General features: G+C 53.3%; 1 protein-coding gene across 1 annotated transcript in view; it reads left to right on the forward strand.

The window, feature by feature from the left end:
- The window catches only part of TBC1D22A (TBC1 domain family member 22A), a 306894-nt gene that overhangs the window by 10535 nt on the left and 281220 nt on the right, over nt 1-15139 (forward strand). Inside the window, exons 2-4 of the mRNA XM_027854296.1 lie at nt 2789-2845; nt 3839-4185; nt 12838-13017. Coding sequence (XP_027710097.1) covers nt 2789-2845; nt 3839-4185; nt 12838-13017 — 584 coding nt within the window. The remainder of the gene's footprint in view (nt 1-2788; nt 2846-3838; nt 4186-12837; nt 13018-15139) is intronic.

Here is a 15139-nt window from a genome sequence, read left to right on the forward strand (position 1 = left end):
CGCTTCTGTGCCCGTGCCGCCATGTCTGTAGACTTGGGCCTGCCTTCCTTTTTTTTTCTTTTTGGTGAGGCAGTTGGGGTTAAGTGACTTGCCTAGGGTCACACAGCTAGTGAATATTATGTGTCTGAAACTGGATTTGAACTCAGGTCCTCCTGGCTTCAGGGCCTGTGCGCTTTCCACCGCGCCACCTTCGTGAACCCTGGTTTTGCGTCTTGAGCTGGCTGCTTCCACTTGAGTCTTCATTCCTTCATTCTGCAAGTGTATATCGAGTGTTGGGGATGCAAAGGTGAACAGAGACACAGATAAAGCCATACCTGCCCTCAAGGAGCTTCTGTTCTCTTGAGTAGTTTGGAACAACATGTGCCCACAGAAGTAAATTAAACACAATATCCAATGCCCACGTAAGGAGGCTGCTGGTGGAAGTGATGAGGGCCTTAACTGGGAGGGGGGGCCATGGGCCTCGGCCTCGGTGTGGGCAGAGAATACTTTGTGGAGGTGAAATGGACAGGATTTTGCAGCTGGGTGAACGTAGGGGGTGAGGGAAAGGAAGGCGCTGAGGATGACGGAAACTTGGTAACTAGAGGGATGCTGGTACCCTCAAGAGACAGGGAACACTTGGGGGAGGGGAGGAAGATGACCTGTGTGTTTTGTATGCGTTGGGTTTGAGATGACTCCCGGGCCTCCAGTTGGGGATATGCAGTCCACAGGTGGTGACACGGGAGGAGACAGCAGTGATGGATGCATGGATTGGGAGTTGTCTGCACATCTGTGCGAGCTTATCAAGTGACACAGAGGGAGAGAAGAGAAAGAGGAAAGAGGACAGAGGGGAAGGTTGGACAGGTCCAGCGAGCAGACTAAGCGGTACAGAGAGGAGAGAAACCCTGGCCGGAGGAGGGAGTGGTCAGCAGCGTCACGCTGCAAGGAAGTCACGTGGGACCAAGAGCGAGAAAAGGCCGCCGGCCTTGACGGCTCGGAGACTCTTGGTAGTCCTGCCTCATGGCAAAGAGGTGGTGGGCTGTAGGTGCAGAATGGGACATACCTTTTCCAACATGAGCAGTGTTTGGTTGGTTTTACTTATCTATACTTATTTGTTATAAGGGGGAGTTTTGTTGGGGGGGATGTTAAGGTAATTTTCTTTCTTATTATTATGAATGTAACAAACCTGAACTTACACGAACGTTTCCATATAGCAAGAACAAAAAACCAGGTTTGTACGGGGAACTCTGGCCACGTGTTGCACGCGCCTTGTTTGCTTGTTATCGGTTACATTGAGCCTGGCGACTCCCACGCTGACCTCTTGTCTGTGTCCCTTCTGAACTTTCTCCTGCTCTCGTCTCCATGCTTCTCTTACGGTTCACGGGTGGTGGTTTCTCTCTTGTCTTGTCTTTTGGCATCACAGTCACTGTTTCCACCTCCCCGCTGCCCTAAAGAGAGAAGTACAGTCCCACGGCATAAACCCCGCCAGTCACTACCTCGGCAAGTATCGACCTCACTCTCCTCTCAGTGCGGGGCAGAATCATTGGGTGCTGGTCATGAGGTTGCAAGCGAGCGTCGGTAATGCGGCAAACTGTGCCTTCTGGTCATTGGCTACTTTGGCGAGGCCGGTTTCAGTCAATGCTAGAGCTGGAAGCCAGCTTGTATGGGCCTGAGGAGTGAGCAGAAGATGAAAACCACAGGGGCGGTGCAGTGTAGACAGCTTTTTCTAGGCGTTTGACTGTGGGAGAGACTAGAGGTGCAGGGACGGTAAGAGCAGGTGAAAGGTTTGTTTTGCTTTCCAGATGGGTTGGGCAAGTTTGTAAGTGGTAGAGAAGGAGCCAGTGGATAAGGGAAGGAGAGATGGGGGAAGGGCAGGCTCCTTGAGGAGATGGGAGGGGCTGGGATCGAGGGCCCCGGCGGAGAGAGGGGTAGCTCTTGGTGGGGAGAAGGACGCCCTCTTCCTCTGAGACCTGATGGTGGATGAAGTTGAGGTGATTAGAAGTGTAGAGGGGGAGAGGGGGGGAGCTTGTGATGGACAGCCTCAGCTTTTTCAGGGAAGTATTTGGTGAAATTCTCAGCTGTGGTAGCAGGGGAGGGGATGTGTTAGGGAGTTTGAGGAGAGAAGAAAAAGTTTGGAATGATCTCTGGGAAGGACATCGGACATTGGAGGAGTAAAAGCTCTGGTGTGTTATTGTACAAAATATGCACAAGAAGAGCGAGGCTGGGTGACGGCTTGTCAGGGATCCCAGGGTCATAGGCCTTAGGCGCCATCACTTCCAACCTCTTTTAGTACAGATGAAGAAACTGAGGCTGAGATAGCTCGTGTATCATAGAGGACATTTCTGTTCAGTCTGGCCTGGCCTACCTGGCCTCTGAGGGCCCACATAACTCTGAGATTCTGGGAAATGAGGTCTGTGTTTCAGCTTAGCTGCTTAATGTTCATTTACTGTAGGAACTGTGCTTTGGGCTCAAGTGTTCTGCACCCATCCTCTGGGCGCCATCTTGGATGCTTGGGCTTCTGTCATCGTGTGCAGTTAGTGGTAAGCTCTGGGCCTGACAGTCCTGATACTATTGATCCCGTTTCATTTTTCAGTCCTCATGCAGACAGGTCTCAGTCATTGCTTCTTGGGCTTTGTCGTTCATCCTTTTTTCCCTTTTTTTGTCAGGTTATTCTGTAGCCATGCGTGGTTGGTGATGGAGGTTGTCTGGGCCCGGTGTAGCAGCAGCTAACATCTTGTTTTTTCTTCATTTAATAAATAGGACAAAAGGTTAAGTTAGAGATTAATTTCCTTTTCTTTTTCTTTTCAAATAGTATCCAGCATGTGTATGGAGCCCAGCACCCTCCTTTTGACCCATTAGTACATGGCACGTAAGTCACACGTCACCCCTGAAAGCTTGTCCTCAAGTATTTGTTTGGAAAGGGGGATGGGGCCACCCCGTCCTGCTTGGCGCACTTTGCCAAAGGCCAGATGGGAGCAGCCTGCATGCGATGGAGTCCCTCCAGGACTTCTCTTCTAGAATGGGCCCAGGGCTGGGCTTAGGGAAGGTGGGAAGAGGGCATGGGGCCTGGAGATACAAGGGGCAGAGGGGGGAGTCTGGCTCCTTAGTCCCCAACGCCTTGAGCGTTCTTTTCTTTAGCCACCGTTGACTCTCAGTTGTTCAGGGCCCGGTATCTCAGGGGAGCCCCTTGCTCGCCTCACTGTGGTTCTCTTTCCTTTTGTTGTGTCCTTGTGTGATCTCACCCCTTCTTGGAAATCTGAAAGAGAGGAGGTAGAAGCTGGGTGAAAGCAAACCCTAACTCCATCCTAAGCCTGTCCCATGGTAAGGGCCAGCCCCGTAGGCAGCTAGGCTGTAGACGGACTCCTGTGTACACTCCCTGATAAAACTGTGAGTCTGTGAGCTCGTGAACTCTGGTACTGTGGGATCCCATGGCAGAGTATTTCCCTCTTATTGTTAGCATGGCCAGAAGTCCAGGATGGGAGAATGGGATGGAAGAGATTTGGGTATCATTGGTGTATTAAGTCTGCTGTCCCTGGGTGCCTGTGGAGACCTCCTCAGGGCTTGCTCAGTGGCTCTGCCCCTGGGTTTTCTTTCCTCCCTTCCCAGGGCTAAGTCACTCAAACATTCGGGGAAGATATTACTTCCTTATTATTCCTGTGTTGGGATGGACTGAGGTCTGAAAATGCGTGTGTGCACGTGCGTGCGTGCGTGTGTGTGTGTGTGTGTGTGTGTGTGTGTGTGTGTGTGTCTGTGTCTGTGTCTGTGTGCGTTTCTGCCTCCTGGCTGCTCTGCTCTGCTCTTTCTCCTTGAGTGTTCCTCTTGGGGGACTATTAGGAATAAAAACACCCAGTTTTGTTTGCAGGTTGATTAAGACGGTCCCCAAGACACCAACCACCCCAGTGAAACCCAAGAAAGTCAGCACTTTCCAGGAATTTGAGAGCAACACGAGTGATGCGTGGGACGTGGGGGAGGATGAGGATGAGCTCCTGGCCATGGCGGCCGAGAGCCTGAACACGGAGGTGGTCATGGAGACGGCCAACCAGGTCATCCAGAACCACAGCCGGCGCCAGGAGCAGCACCGGGTGCCGCAGGAGCACGTCTGCGGTGACGGCGAGCGGGCCGAGCATTTCTCCGACCTGCCCTCGGTGACGGGCACTGACAGCAGGCTGGTGAAGTCTGTCAGTGAGAGTCACACGTCCCATTCTGCAGGTAACAGGTTGGGCATCTTCCTGCCGGCCCAGGAAATGCCCTGGGCCTCTTGGTAGGGCCATGGGGCAGAGATTGGCAGGGTACATTGTTTCTTGGGGCCTCGGGCCCTCTCCTCTGGGCCCTTTCTTGGGCATCCCATTAGGGCATGGGGCTGTCTGAGCCTTGTGGGGACGATAAGGACACTCGCTCCCTCCCAGTGTCCCTCCATCCCTTTTTCCATCTTCTCCTCTTCTGTCTTCCCTCCCTCCCCCCATGCTTTGTTTCCTCTCTTCCCTTCTCCCTCCCCCTCCCCATCCTTCTTCCGTCTGTCCCTCCATCCGCTTGCCTCTCCCTTCCACCCTTCTTTTCTTTGTCCCTCCCTTTTTTCTCTTCCTCTTAAGTCCCAGAAGTCCATGTTGAGGAGGTGCCATTTTTAGTGACGGTGACAGCCAAGGGTACTTTCAGTGGCTGTGCGGGGTTATTAGACGCCTATGTCCACGTGGGGGAAGATCCTGTCCTTTGAGCCCAGAGGGGCGCGTTCCCCATGGAGCCTGAGGTGAGCTTGTCTCTACTGCCGTAGGCCTGGCTGGGGGCCACCCAGGCTGTGCTGGAAACTTCCCTCACGGCTTCCCGAGGCAGCCCCTTTCCCTTTGGGACGCCCAAAGTCCTTTTTACGAAGTGTTTCCTGGCCTCAGGTTGAAATCTGTGCCCTGCCCTCACGTTCTTAGCTCTGTGTGCGGGGCCCAGGTAAGGCACGGTCGTCCTCTTGGCCCTGTGGTTGCAGCTGCTTTCTGGCTACTTGACAAAGTCCATGTCTGACTGTCCCTCCCAGAGTCCAACAGGTCCTGGGGACTTTGGCCATTTCTGTCTGCCCCTCCAATCCCTCCCCTAATTCACCCTCATTAGAGTTTCATCAGCCCTCCGAGATGTCATGTGTGAAGAGATCAGATCAGGCTGACAGCAGATGATGCTGCCGGTGCTGCTGGGCCCGGAGGAATGGAGGGTGGGAGGCGGTCGGCGGCCATTCTGATCCTGGCTCTGCTGTTGGCTGGCAGGGTGGTCAGGCCGGTGCCTGCTGCTCTCGGCCCGGCATAGGCCTTGCCTTTCCTTCTCATTCTCTCCCTGGGAACAAGAACAGCCTCTCCTTTTTCTGTACAGCTTTCAAGGTTACGGGCTCCCTCCTCCAGCTACGGGGTACCCAGGTATCCCCAGAACCTAGCACGGACCTGGAACCTAGAATTCACTGGCCTAGGGAACCTTCTCTGCTGCTCATCATCGTCTTAGAGAATGAGAGGTTCAGAGACTCACCCGTGGTCACTCGGCTGGTATGACTCTTTGCATACTGCCTGTCTGTGTGCCTGGCACACACAGTGGGTGCTTAATAAATACTTGTCGTTTGAGATCGGTGCTGCAAAGATAACTGTCTGCGTTTGGCAGGCAGGGCAGCCTGAGTCTCAGAGAGGGGAAGAGACTTCCTCAGGGTCACCCCTGTAGTAAGTGTGTGAGCAGGGCTCCAAGCCTGCGTCTCCTGGCTCCCCTCCCCCAGGCCCATGGGTTTCAGCTCCCCGCCCCCGTCTTCCTGGGCACCTCTAAGTTGCCCATGTCCATGTTTTTGCCTTTCTTCTGTCTGTAGCACCTGGTGCCCAGCTTCCAAGTAGTGAGTGCTTGGGCAGCTCCACTTGACCGACTGACTCCTGTCTCCCAGTGGGTGTGACGGGGGCAGAGGACGCAGGAACGCCCCTGGCTTGGGCTGACTCAGGAGCTGAAGAGAAGGAGGGGGAGGAGTCAGAGGGCAATTAAAGGCGTCGCCCCATCTTTCCTCCGCTTCTGATGAGATTGTCTGTGTCTGACTTTTGAGTTGTTACAGATCTCATGTGAGCATGCTGGGTGTCACATGGCTTGTTGAATCTCCACACTGAAGCTGGCCTTTCACCCTTCATCGGGGCAGGGTTTTTAAGTACTTGAGTTCCTGTAAGGCGAGGCAGATTGGGCTTTTTCTGGTGCGTGTGGCATCTGCTCAGTTCTTAGAGCATGTGCCCTGTGCTGCCCCACGTGCCGTCCTCTTGTGTGTGCTCACAGAAGTGGCTGCCGGCCCTTCTTCCCGGCCAGCGTCACTGTGGGTGGAGCTGGGATGTGCCTAGGAGGCCTGGGCATGAGGCCTGGGCTTCCAGCATGGACAGGCACCACTCGAGTGCTTGCAGAGGCAGGGGCAGTGGCATCCCTGACCCCCTCTGGTGACCTGGATCTCTGGGTGGCCTCGAGGGTCCCGTCCGAGCCTGCCATCGCAGACAACCCTGCTAGTGCCAGAGCCCTTGCCTGGGCACAGTGGGAAGCCATGAACTGGATCTGCATTTTGGTAGGTTGGGTTGGGAGTCTGCTTCCTTTTGTCCTGAAGAAAACCAAGCGTGGTGACCAAGTGGAAACACTGGACCTAGAGAAGGAGTGGCTGGTGGCCGGTTTGCCTGTGGGTGTGGCTTGAGGGGAGGCCAGCAGGCAGCCGGCACCGCCCGCGGTTCGAAGCCTGGTGGGAGGAATCTGTTTCCATGATGACCTTTGTTTAGCGCTTGCTGAGTGCCAGGCTCGGTACCCCGACAAGGAGTGAGGCGCAGCACTTACATCAGCACGTTCTGGTGCTGATGGAGACCAGCTCCCAGCTTCTCCTGGGCTCTCCCCTTGGGCTGTTCAGCTGCAGCCCGAGGTTAGGCCGTGATCGTCCGGCTCCCTCGCTCTTGATCCGGCCTCCTAACTGGCTTCCCAGCTTCCATCCTCCTCCTGGCTACTTAAAACTCACGTCTGACCATGCCAGCCCCCCTGCTCAGTCAGCCTCGGGGCTCCTTGTTACATCTAGGACCAAGGATGTGCTGGCCTGTGTGGCATTGAAGGTCCTTCACACCTGAGCCCGACTTACCCTTTCCAGTCTTCCTATACATCACCGTCCTCGAATTCTGCTGTCCAGCCACATTGGCCGCTCGCCGTGGCTCCCCCAGGACCCTCCACCTTCCATCTTCATGCCTCAGGACTGGCTCTCTTATGCTTGGAAGGCTCTCCCCTCTCACCGTGGCCTGCTGGACTTGAATTTCCTCCAGGCTCAGCTCAGGTACCACTTGGGACGTGAAGCCTTTCCCCTAGCTGCTTGTCCCTGCCTCCTTCCTTCTCTAGACAACCTTGTATTTTGTATGTGCTGATGTACATTCATATCATCTCCCTCTCCCCCTTAGAATGTTAGCTCCCCGAGGGCAGGGACTGGATCACTTGGGTCTCTATCTCTGGCATTTAGCTCAGTCCCTGGCCCATAGTCAGTGCTTAACAGATGTTTGTTCTTTGATTGATTGCTTTTGAATGAAGGTGGAGAAAATCGTGAAACTGTGCTGACTGGGTCCACTGCAAATTAATATTCCACAGCCTCCACTAGGACCTCACTGCCGCCAGGCAGGGACAGGGATAAGGGTCCACCTGCCTTAGCAATTCACCCTTTTGCAGAGCAGAGGGAGGCCCTTTGCTGTGAGCCCCCTCTTCTCCCTTCTTCCTCATCTGTTGCTCAGGTGTCTTCTGCCACCACCTCCTCCTTCACTCGTCTTATGCGAAGAGTTGGCCCTTCTCATTGCCAAGGCAAACCTGCAGAGGCGGTAAACCCATCCCACCCCTTCTCCAGCTGATTGTGTCCTCTATCATAGCTACTCCCTGTCTTCGATCTCTTCCCACCTACTGGCTCCTTCTCTATTGCCCAGAAACTTGCCCACACCTCTTCCATCCTCAGAAGCCCTCACTTGACCCTTCCATCCCTGCTTACTGTTGTCCCATATCTCTTCTGCCCTGTGTGGCCGAGCTCCTTGAGAAGGCCATCTCCAATGGGGGCCTCCATATCTCTCCTCTCACACCCCTTACAGTCTGCCTTCTGACATTATCGTTCCACTGAAACTGCTGTCTCCAAAGTTACAAACGATCTCTTAGTCGCTCAGTCCAATGGCCTTTTCTCAGTCCTCGTTCTCCTTGACCTCTCAGCCGCCTTTGAAAACGGCTGCTCGCTCTTTCCTCGTTGATTCTCTGTTCTCTGGAATTTTGGGCCATCACTCTCTTCCATTTCTCCTCCTGCATCTCTCACTCCTCCTTCTCAGTCTCCTTTGCTGGATCCTCATCCAGATTATCCCCTCTAATCAGAGTGTCCTTCAGGGCTGTGTCCTTCAGGGCTGTGTCCTTCAGGGCTCTGTCCTGGGCCCCGTTCTCCCTTCATACCACTTCACTTGGTCATCTCCTCAGCTCCCATGGATTTAATTACCGTCTCTGTGTTGATGATTCTCAAATCCACTTTTCCAGCCCTAACTTTTCCCCTGACCTTCATTCACATATCTCTGAAGGCCCATTGGACATCTCAAACTGCGTGTTTCATAGACGTTTTAAACCCAGCATGTCCAAAACTGAACTCATTCTCTTTCCTCCTAAATCTTCCCTCCCCATTTCTGTTGGGAACAACACCATCTTCCTACTCACCCAGACTCACAACCCAGGAGTCTTCCTGGACTCCTTATTCTCTGTTCCCCCCATATCCAGACTCTTGCCAAGGCCTGTTGACTTTACCTTTTCAGCTTTTCTCTAACGTGCCCCCATCTCTTCTCTGACATGGTCCCCACCGGGGAGCAGGCCCTGATTGCCGGGACTATGGCAGTTGCTGCTGGGGAGTCTGCCTGTCTCAAGTCTCCCCCCACTCCAGCCTGTGCGCCATTCAGTTGTCAAATTGACCTTTGTTAGGTGCGGGTCTGACCATCTTACCCCCACCCCCATCATCGTACTCTAGTGATTGTCTACAAGATCAAATATAAAATCCTTTGTTTTACATTCGCTGTCCTTCCTCCCTGTCTGGTCCTCGTGTGTGTGTGTGTGTGTGTGCGCGCGCGCGTGCATGTGTGTATAGTACATATGTGTATATGTGTGTACATACGTATATGTATATATGCGTATGTACACACATATATGTATCTTAGATCCAGTGACACTGCCCTCCTGGCTATTCCATGAATAAGGCACTCCATTTTCTCACGTCAAGGAAATGAGAGTCTTGCCGTTCAGTTTGTGGTGTCCTGGTGGCCCCCACTGTCTAAAGGGAGACAAAAGCAGAAAGTGGGCGAAGTTGTAATCAGATGAGATCGAGGTCATCTGTGCAGGTTAAGGAGCCATATAGCATCCTGGTTAGATTACAGGAAGTAGAGGGGGTCTCTTTGTCCTGCTTGTCATTCTCCTTGTGATGCAGAATTAATTTGTGTTGTCCAGATGCTAAGATAGGTTGGTGGGAAAAAACAAAGGATCACAAATATTCTCACTCTCTATCTTCTGCCCTCCCATCTCCACTTGCATTCTTTCCTTGGCCCCAGCCCCAAGGCAGCACCCTGAGCTAAAGCAGGATGGGAGGGATTAAGAGATTGGGAGCCCTCTTCTTTGGTAACCCTGGAGTCTCCCTTCTGGCCAAGGAGCAAGCCTGCCTGGGGGTGGTGGGGATGAGAAATGAGGAAGGTGCTTCCCCTCCCTGCTCTGAAGGCTTAAGTGGGGCACAGTCTGCCCAGGGGCCAGAGTACGCCTCCTCCTCCAAAGCCTCAGGGTTTATGTCGTTGGGTTTTTTCAGTCCATATTTTGAATCTAATGAGTTCAGTATGTGGAAATGAGCAGCCTGATTGTCAGTGTGCTGTCAGAAACGTATGGATGGCAGCGTGTTCGGCAGAGCCTGTTGTCCCCATCACTTGTCTGGAGTTCATCTTTTCACTGGAAACTTAATTTTTGTCTTAAGGAAATGAGGTGAAATGCAATGATGTGGTTTCAGATTTTGAATTTGCTGGCCTTTTTTAGGTGGCTGATTTTAGTGGGCAGTGTAGTGTAGTGGAAAGAGGGCAAGGCTGGGGTCAGGAAAGACCTGGGTTCAAGTTGTGACTCTCACTTTGTAACTTTAAATTAGTGTAGGAGTATGAGCTTGGGAAGCGCCCTCCCAGCCCCCCAAAAGCAGCCTGTTCTGTGGTGGTCTACTCGCATGGAAAGGGCCTGGGACTGTGACTTAGGACACAGAGGTTCTAGGGCTGGCTCCTGCCCTTCCTGGCAGAGTGGGCTTAAGCAGCTCCTGTAGCCCTTTGTAGGAATGTGGTTATGGTGGTGGTGATTGGTGGTGGCGATGGGGCTCGTCAGCGTGGCCGCAGGGATGATGTAGGTCCAAAACCTCCTTGCTATCCTTCCCCTCTTCCTTTACATCCTTGTAGGGTAAAAGATACAGACAGAGAGCCTGGGGGTGTAGTATCTGGAGGCCTGCGTTCTAGTTCCAGCATCAAGCGGGGCAAGTCACTGAAGCACTCTGGCTCTTCAGCTGCCTGCAGGCTCTGCTGAGCACGCTGATGTCTGTAGGTTTCTGGCGTGGGGAACATTTAGACATTGCCTGCCTCCCTCACAGTATTGCTCTGAGATTCAAAGATTCTCAAAGGAGATGGCTTTCCCCGTGAGCCCATTCTTGGCACCAGAGCACCAGCCCTATTATAGAGCTCCAGCCTCTGACAGGACACCTTTGTCCTTCGGGAATCTCCCAAGTGATCGCTGCCTTTCCCTGGGCCAGAGGTCCTCCAAGGCCTCCCCTGCATCTCTGGCTCCAGCACTTTGGGCAGGGCGAGCGAGGTGTCATGTTCTCATGTGCTGTTCTGGGCCTTGCTGAACCTCATTTTCTTTGGCCACCTTCTGTCATCTCCCCTTTGAACGGCCAGCTCAGTGTGCCTGGACTCCCTTTTTTCCGCAGTTTATCAGCTTATGGTAGCTGGATCTGTGATGAGTTAGAAAGTGTTTGAGTGCAAAGGGATTGTGGAGGTCATCTGGTTTAGCCTTCTGCCTGTGCCATGAGTGTCCTTGCAGAAGGCCTGAGAAGTTGTCGTGCAGCTTTTGCTCAGACACCCTCATGAGCGGGAGCCTTGTGTTTCTAGGACATACCATTGTTTGACAGCTAGAGTTATTAGGGAGTTATTTCTTATAATGGCAGAAATCTGCCTTTCTGGCCATCCCATTCAACCGGCCTCCAGCCTGTGGAGGGCTGGAGCTGAGCAGAGCAGGCTAGGGACTGGAGAGTCAGGAATCAAACAGAAGTTTAGTTTCAAAGTGAGGGAAACGGCTTATAAGCACCGGGGCAGATGAGACTCGTGGGCTGGGCCCCTGCCCCAGTGGGGGGACCCGAGGTGGTGTGGGGAGATCTTGATGCTTACACCTGTGGCTGCACAGTGAGCTGTAGCCCTGACGGCAGCGGCGGGACGAGTTTGCTTATGGCAGGGCATCATGACTGGAACATGGGTGCTGGTCGAAGCAAGGCAATAATTATGTGACTTTGCCAGAGGGTGAGTGCAGAGGATTGTTGTTATGCTGAGCTCCGGGCCCAGCATCGTGACACTCCCCTTTCTCTTCTCTTATGCTTAGCAGCCCTTCACCCAGCTGTGCACATGTGGTCATCACGGCTCTCTTCAGCCTTTTCTTCTTCTCTGTAGACTTGGCATCCGCAGTGCCTTCACCCGTATTTTCTGTGACATGACATTAGATCCTCCTTCCCTTCCTCTGATTGGGTTTTTGTAGCTGCCCCCACATGGAGAGCCTTGGGTGGACACAGTGCTCCGGCTGTGCGCTGACCAGGGCAGCGTGTCCTGAGACTCTTCCCTCCCCAGGCATGATAATGCCGCCTCTGGTTGCATTGGCTTCCTGGGCAGCCACACTAAGTGGCTGGCACGTGCTCAGCCTTTGACCTATGACAGGCCTTAGGTCTTTCACACAGACTGCCGCCTTCTCACTCTTTTTGTAGGTTCTTTCCTCTTTTGAGAACTTCTCGTTTATCCCTATTAAATGTCATTGCCTTAGCTGCCGGAGTTGGAGGGGGCCATAGAGACCACCCCGTGCTGGGCTCGACCTGTTGGGTGTCACAACCCTTTGGCAGTCTGATGGACCCCTTCCCAGGATCCAGTTTTTAAATTATTGAAGAAAATGCTAAACTTCAGTTTGAGGCTGGTAAAAATAAAGCTGTCTTTTTTTTTTTTTTTAAAACCATTCCTGTTCATCCAGCCTCTGAAATGTGTCCGTGGACCCCAGGTTAACAACCTTTGATTTCAGCCCATGTTAGAGAAGAGAAGTTCCTTGTGTAGGGTCACATCGACAGTAGCAGGCCTGGGGCTTTACCTCCGATCCCCTGACTCCAGGGGCGGCAGAAACTTTTGGCTGTGGCTTTAGTCTTTACGCTCTTGTGAAACCCGTCTATGGATGCAGTCCTTGCTGGGGATGTTGGGGGAGCACGCCACCTTCCCCCTTCTTAAACTTGTTCCTGAAAATGCTGTGCCCTGTGACCGAGGTGTGCTCTCCTCAGTGGCCTGGCTGCCCTGGTAGCATGGCAGCCCCATTTCCTGAATGCCCTGTTCATCTCATGCTTTTCTAGGCACCGCTTTTTTTTTACAGCCCAGGGAGAGGGGCTTCTGTTGGGTGTGGTGTCCCTCGAAATGACCTTCTCTTTCCTCTTCAGAAAGGCAGAATGGGAAAGAACCTGTGAATGGGAGGGGGTGGTAACCTTAAGTTACTGGGTGGGGAGGGGGTGCTTGGTGACTTTGGCGAGCTAGCAGCAGGTTGGAGGGGGACAGCCAGAGACACCAACTGTGCTAATTGGCCTTTTCTGTTTCCCTCTTGCAGAAATCCTCAGTGACACCACCCATCTGCAGCGCTCCCAGTCTCTCCCTTACGCCTCCACGGCCCCGTTAGGCTATGGATCGGACGATAAGAATGCACTTGGCCCACCGGCCTTGACGGAGAGGGAGGTCTATCGGCTAGAAAAATTTAGGCAGCTTCTGGCGGGTCCCAACACGGATCTTGGTAAGTTCTCATCTGCTGTGGGGCTCCCTGTCGGGATCTGATAGGAGGCGAGGGGATCTTCCCTGTCTGGAGTATGAAGAAGCCGCCTCAGTATTGAATGAAGCTTTGGCTGTTTAGCGCAGCCAGTACTGCATTCTCAGATGGAGCTCCTGGGTCTCTGTTGCTGAACTTTGGTGCAGGCCCATTGACTTAATGGCACTCACTGCCCCTTTGCTCCATCCTCTCCCATTCTGCTCCCTCTCTCTCAGGAATGTGTGGTGTCCTTGTAGCTGGCTTTGTAGAGACTCCTGAGTTGGGCGCCATCTTCTTTTCCGGAGAGGGCCCGCCAAATGCATTTTGGGGGCACCAGTGGCCATTGTTCTAAGTATGGTTAGACCAGAGAGTCAGGGAATAGAGTGTTGCTGGCCGTCAGTAAATGGCTGCTAGTTCAGGCTGTCACCAGATTGCCACTGGAACCGTCATAACTGAAAGGCCAGGAGACATGAGTTCTGCCAGTGGGGTGGCCGGCCGTCTGTCAGGTGGAACTGACACGCCAGTGCTGGTGTCTTGAGCCTCGCTTTCTTGGGAGCCAAATTCCACGCTCTCTCTTGTGTTTTTCTGAGACCAGACTTGGGGCTCACAGTCTCCACACAGCTGCCTAAATTGTGGGCCGGGTCACTGCCCCCCTCAGAAGCATTTGATGGCTCCCTGTTACCCTTAGGACAAACCAGAGCCCCGAGGTATTTCAGGCCCTTCACCATCTGGCTCTCCCCTTCTTTCCCATGATTCCCTTTTTTCTACTCCATGTTCCAGCAAAAACTGACTTTGAGCTGCTTTCCCAACCTTGGCCTGCCTTGCCCCGCCTCTCAGACTTTGCCCATGTCGTCGTCTGTGCCTGTCCCTGTTCAGGCTCTCTTCTCGTTCCGAGGCTCGGCCTCCACTCCTGCCTGGTGTCCTCTGGGCCTTTCTGTGGCCCATCACTCGTGCCCCAAGCGCGTGCCTCTTGTCCCTGCGTTCCTTCCCTGTGGGGCCCGTACTGGGCCCTCATACCTCCTGGTATCCTTAGGGTCTCACTCCACTTTGGATAGTGGTGTCATGGTGAATAGTCAGGTGGCTTTTCTCTCCTGCTTGGGCCCAGGCATTGCCACCTTTTCTTCGTGGTCCCTAGGGCATCGCCCCTGCCCTGGTCCAGCTGGGCCACGGCGTGAGCTCACGTTTCAGTGGCATTCACGGGTCTCCAGGCCCCTTCCTCACTGCTGCTCAGTGGAGAAAGTCTGTGAATGTTGTCCTCCGATGAGGATGTGGAAGCCCAGAGAGGAGGTGGCTCCTTGTTCTGTGTCTGGGAGAGTCTGCCCCGAGCTCCCCAGCTCTGGGCAGCTTTATGTGTAGACATTTTCATTGATAGTTAAAAGCGAAACTTGGAAAAGAGAGGGATTATAGGACTGATTGATCTTTTGTACTGCCATCTGTGGGCTGTTTCTAGAAGGCTCCTAGGGTCCTTTCTGAAGGAAGGAGAATGTGTTCTTTTTGCATTTCTTAGGAGAGATGAGTGACAGATATTTGCCAGTCTTGGACGAACAAGTGGCTGATGTGAAGGAGGCCCCCGAGGCTTTCGCTGCTGCCTCATGGTCGTCCCCTCTGAGCAGAAGCTGCTCTGCTCGTCTGGGGGGGCTCTCGGGTCTGCTGGGGCGTCAGCGTCGCGTGGATATGACAGCCTTGGAGCGGCGCTTCCCAGGCTGGCCTCCACTGCCGCGGAGAGTTTGTGTGTTTTGTGAGTAGGTCAGTGCCTGAATATGAAATGGTGTTGGTATTCAGCATGTATTTCCCACAATCTTTCTTTCTGAAAATGGTCTTAATCCCCTCTTTTTTGCTCCCCCACACCTCCAGCCTCCTTAATGTAAGTGATCGTTCAGACGCTATTGGGCCAGCGTTTCTGGGTCCCCTCAATATACTTCAGATTCTCATGTGATTGGTTATGCGACTCTGGACATTCCTTCTTTTGGCATTTAGATTTAGTGGGCGCATCTGGGAATTTATTCATTAAACAGCCCTGAAAATGCTTGTACTGAGTAGATTGTTGGGGGCATGGAAGGATGAGTAATATAGGGCTGCTACCTTCTGGAAGCCCAGTGAAAGGGAGGAG

This window comes from Vombatus ursinus, unplaced genomic scaffold (genome assembly GCF_900497805.2).
Source record: "Vombatus ursinus unplaced genomic scaffold, bare-nosed wombat genome assembly UNPS02010394.1, whole genome shotgun sequence".
Lineage (NCBI taxonomy): Eukaryota > Metazoa > Chordata > Mammalia > Diprotodontia > Vombatidae > Vombatus > Vombatus ursinus.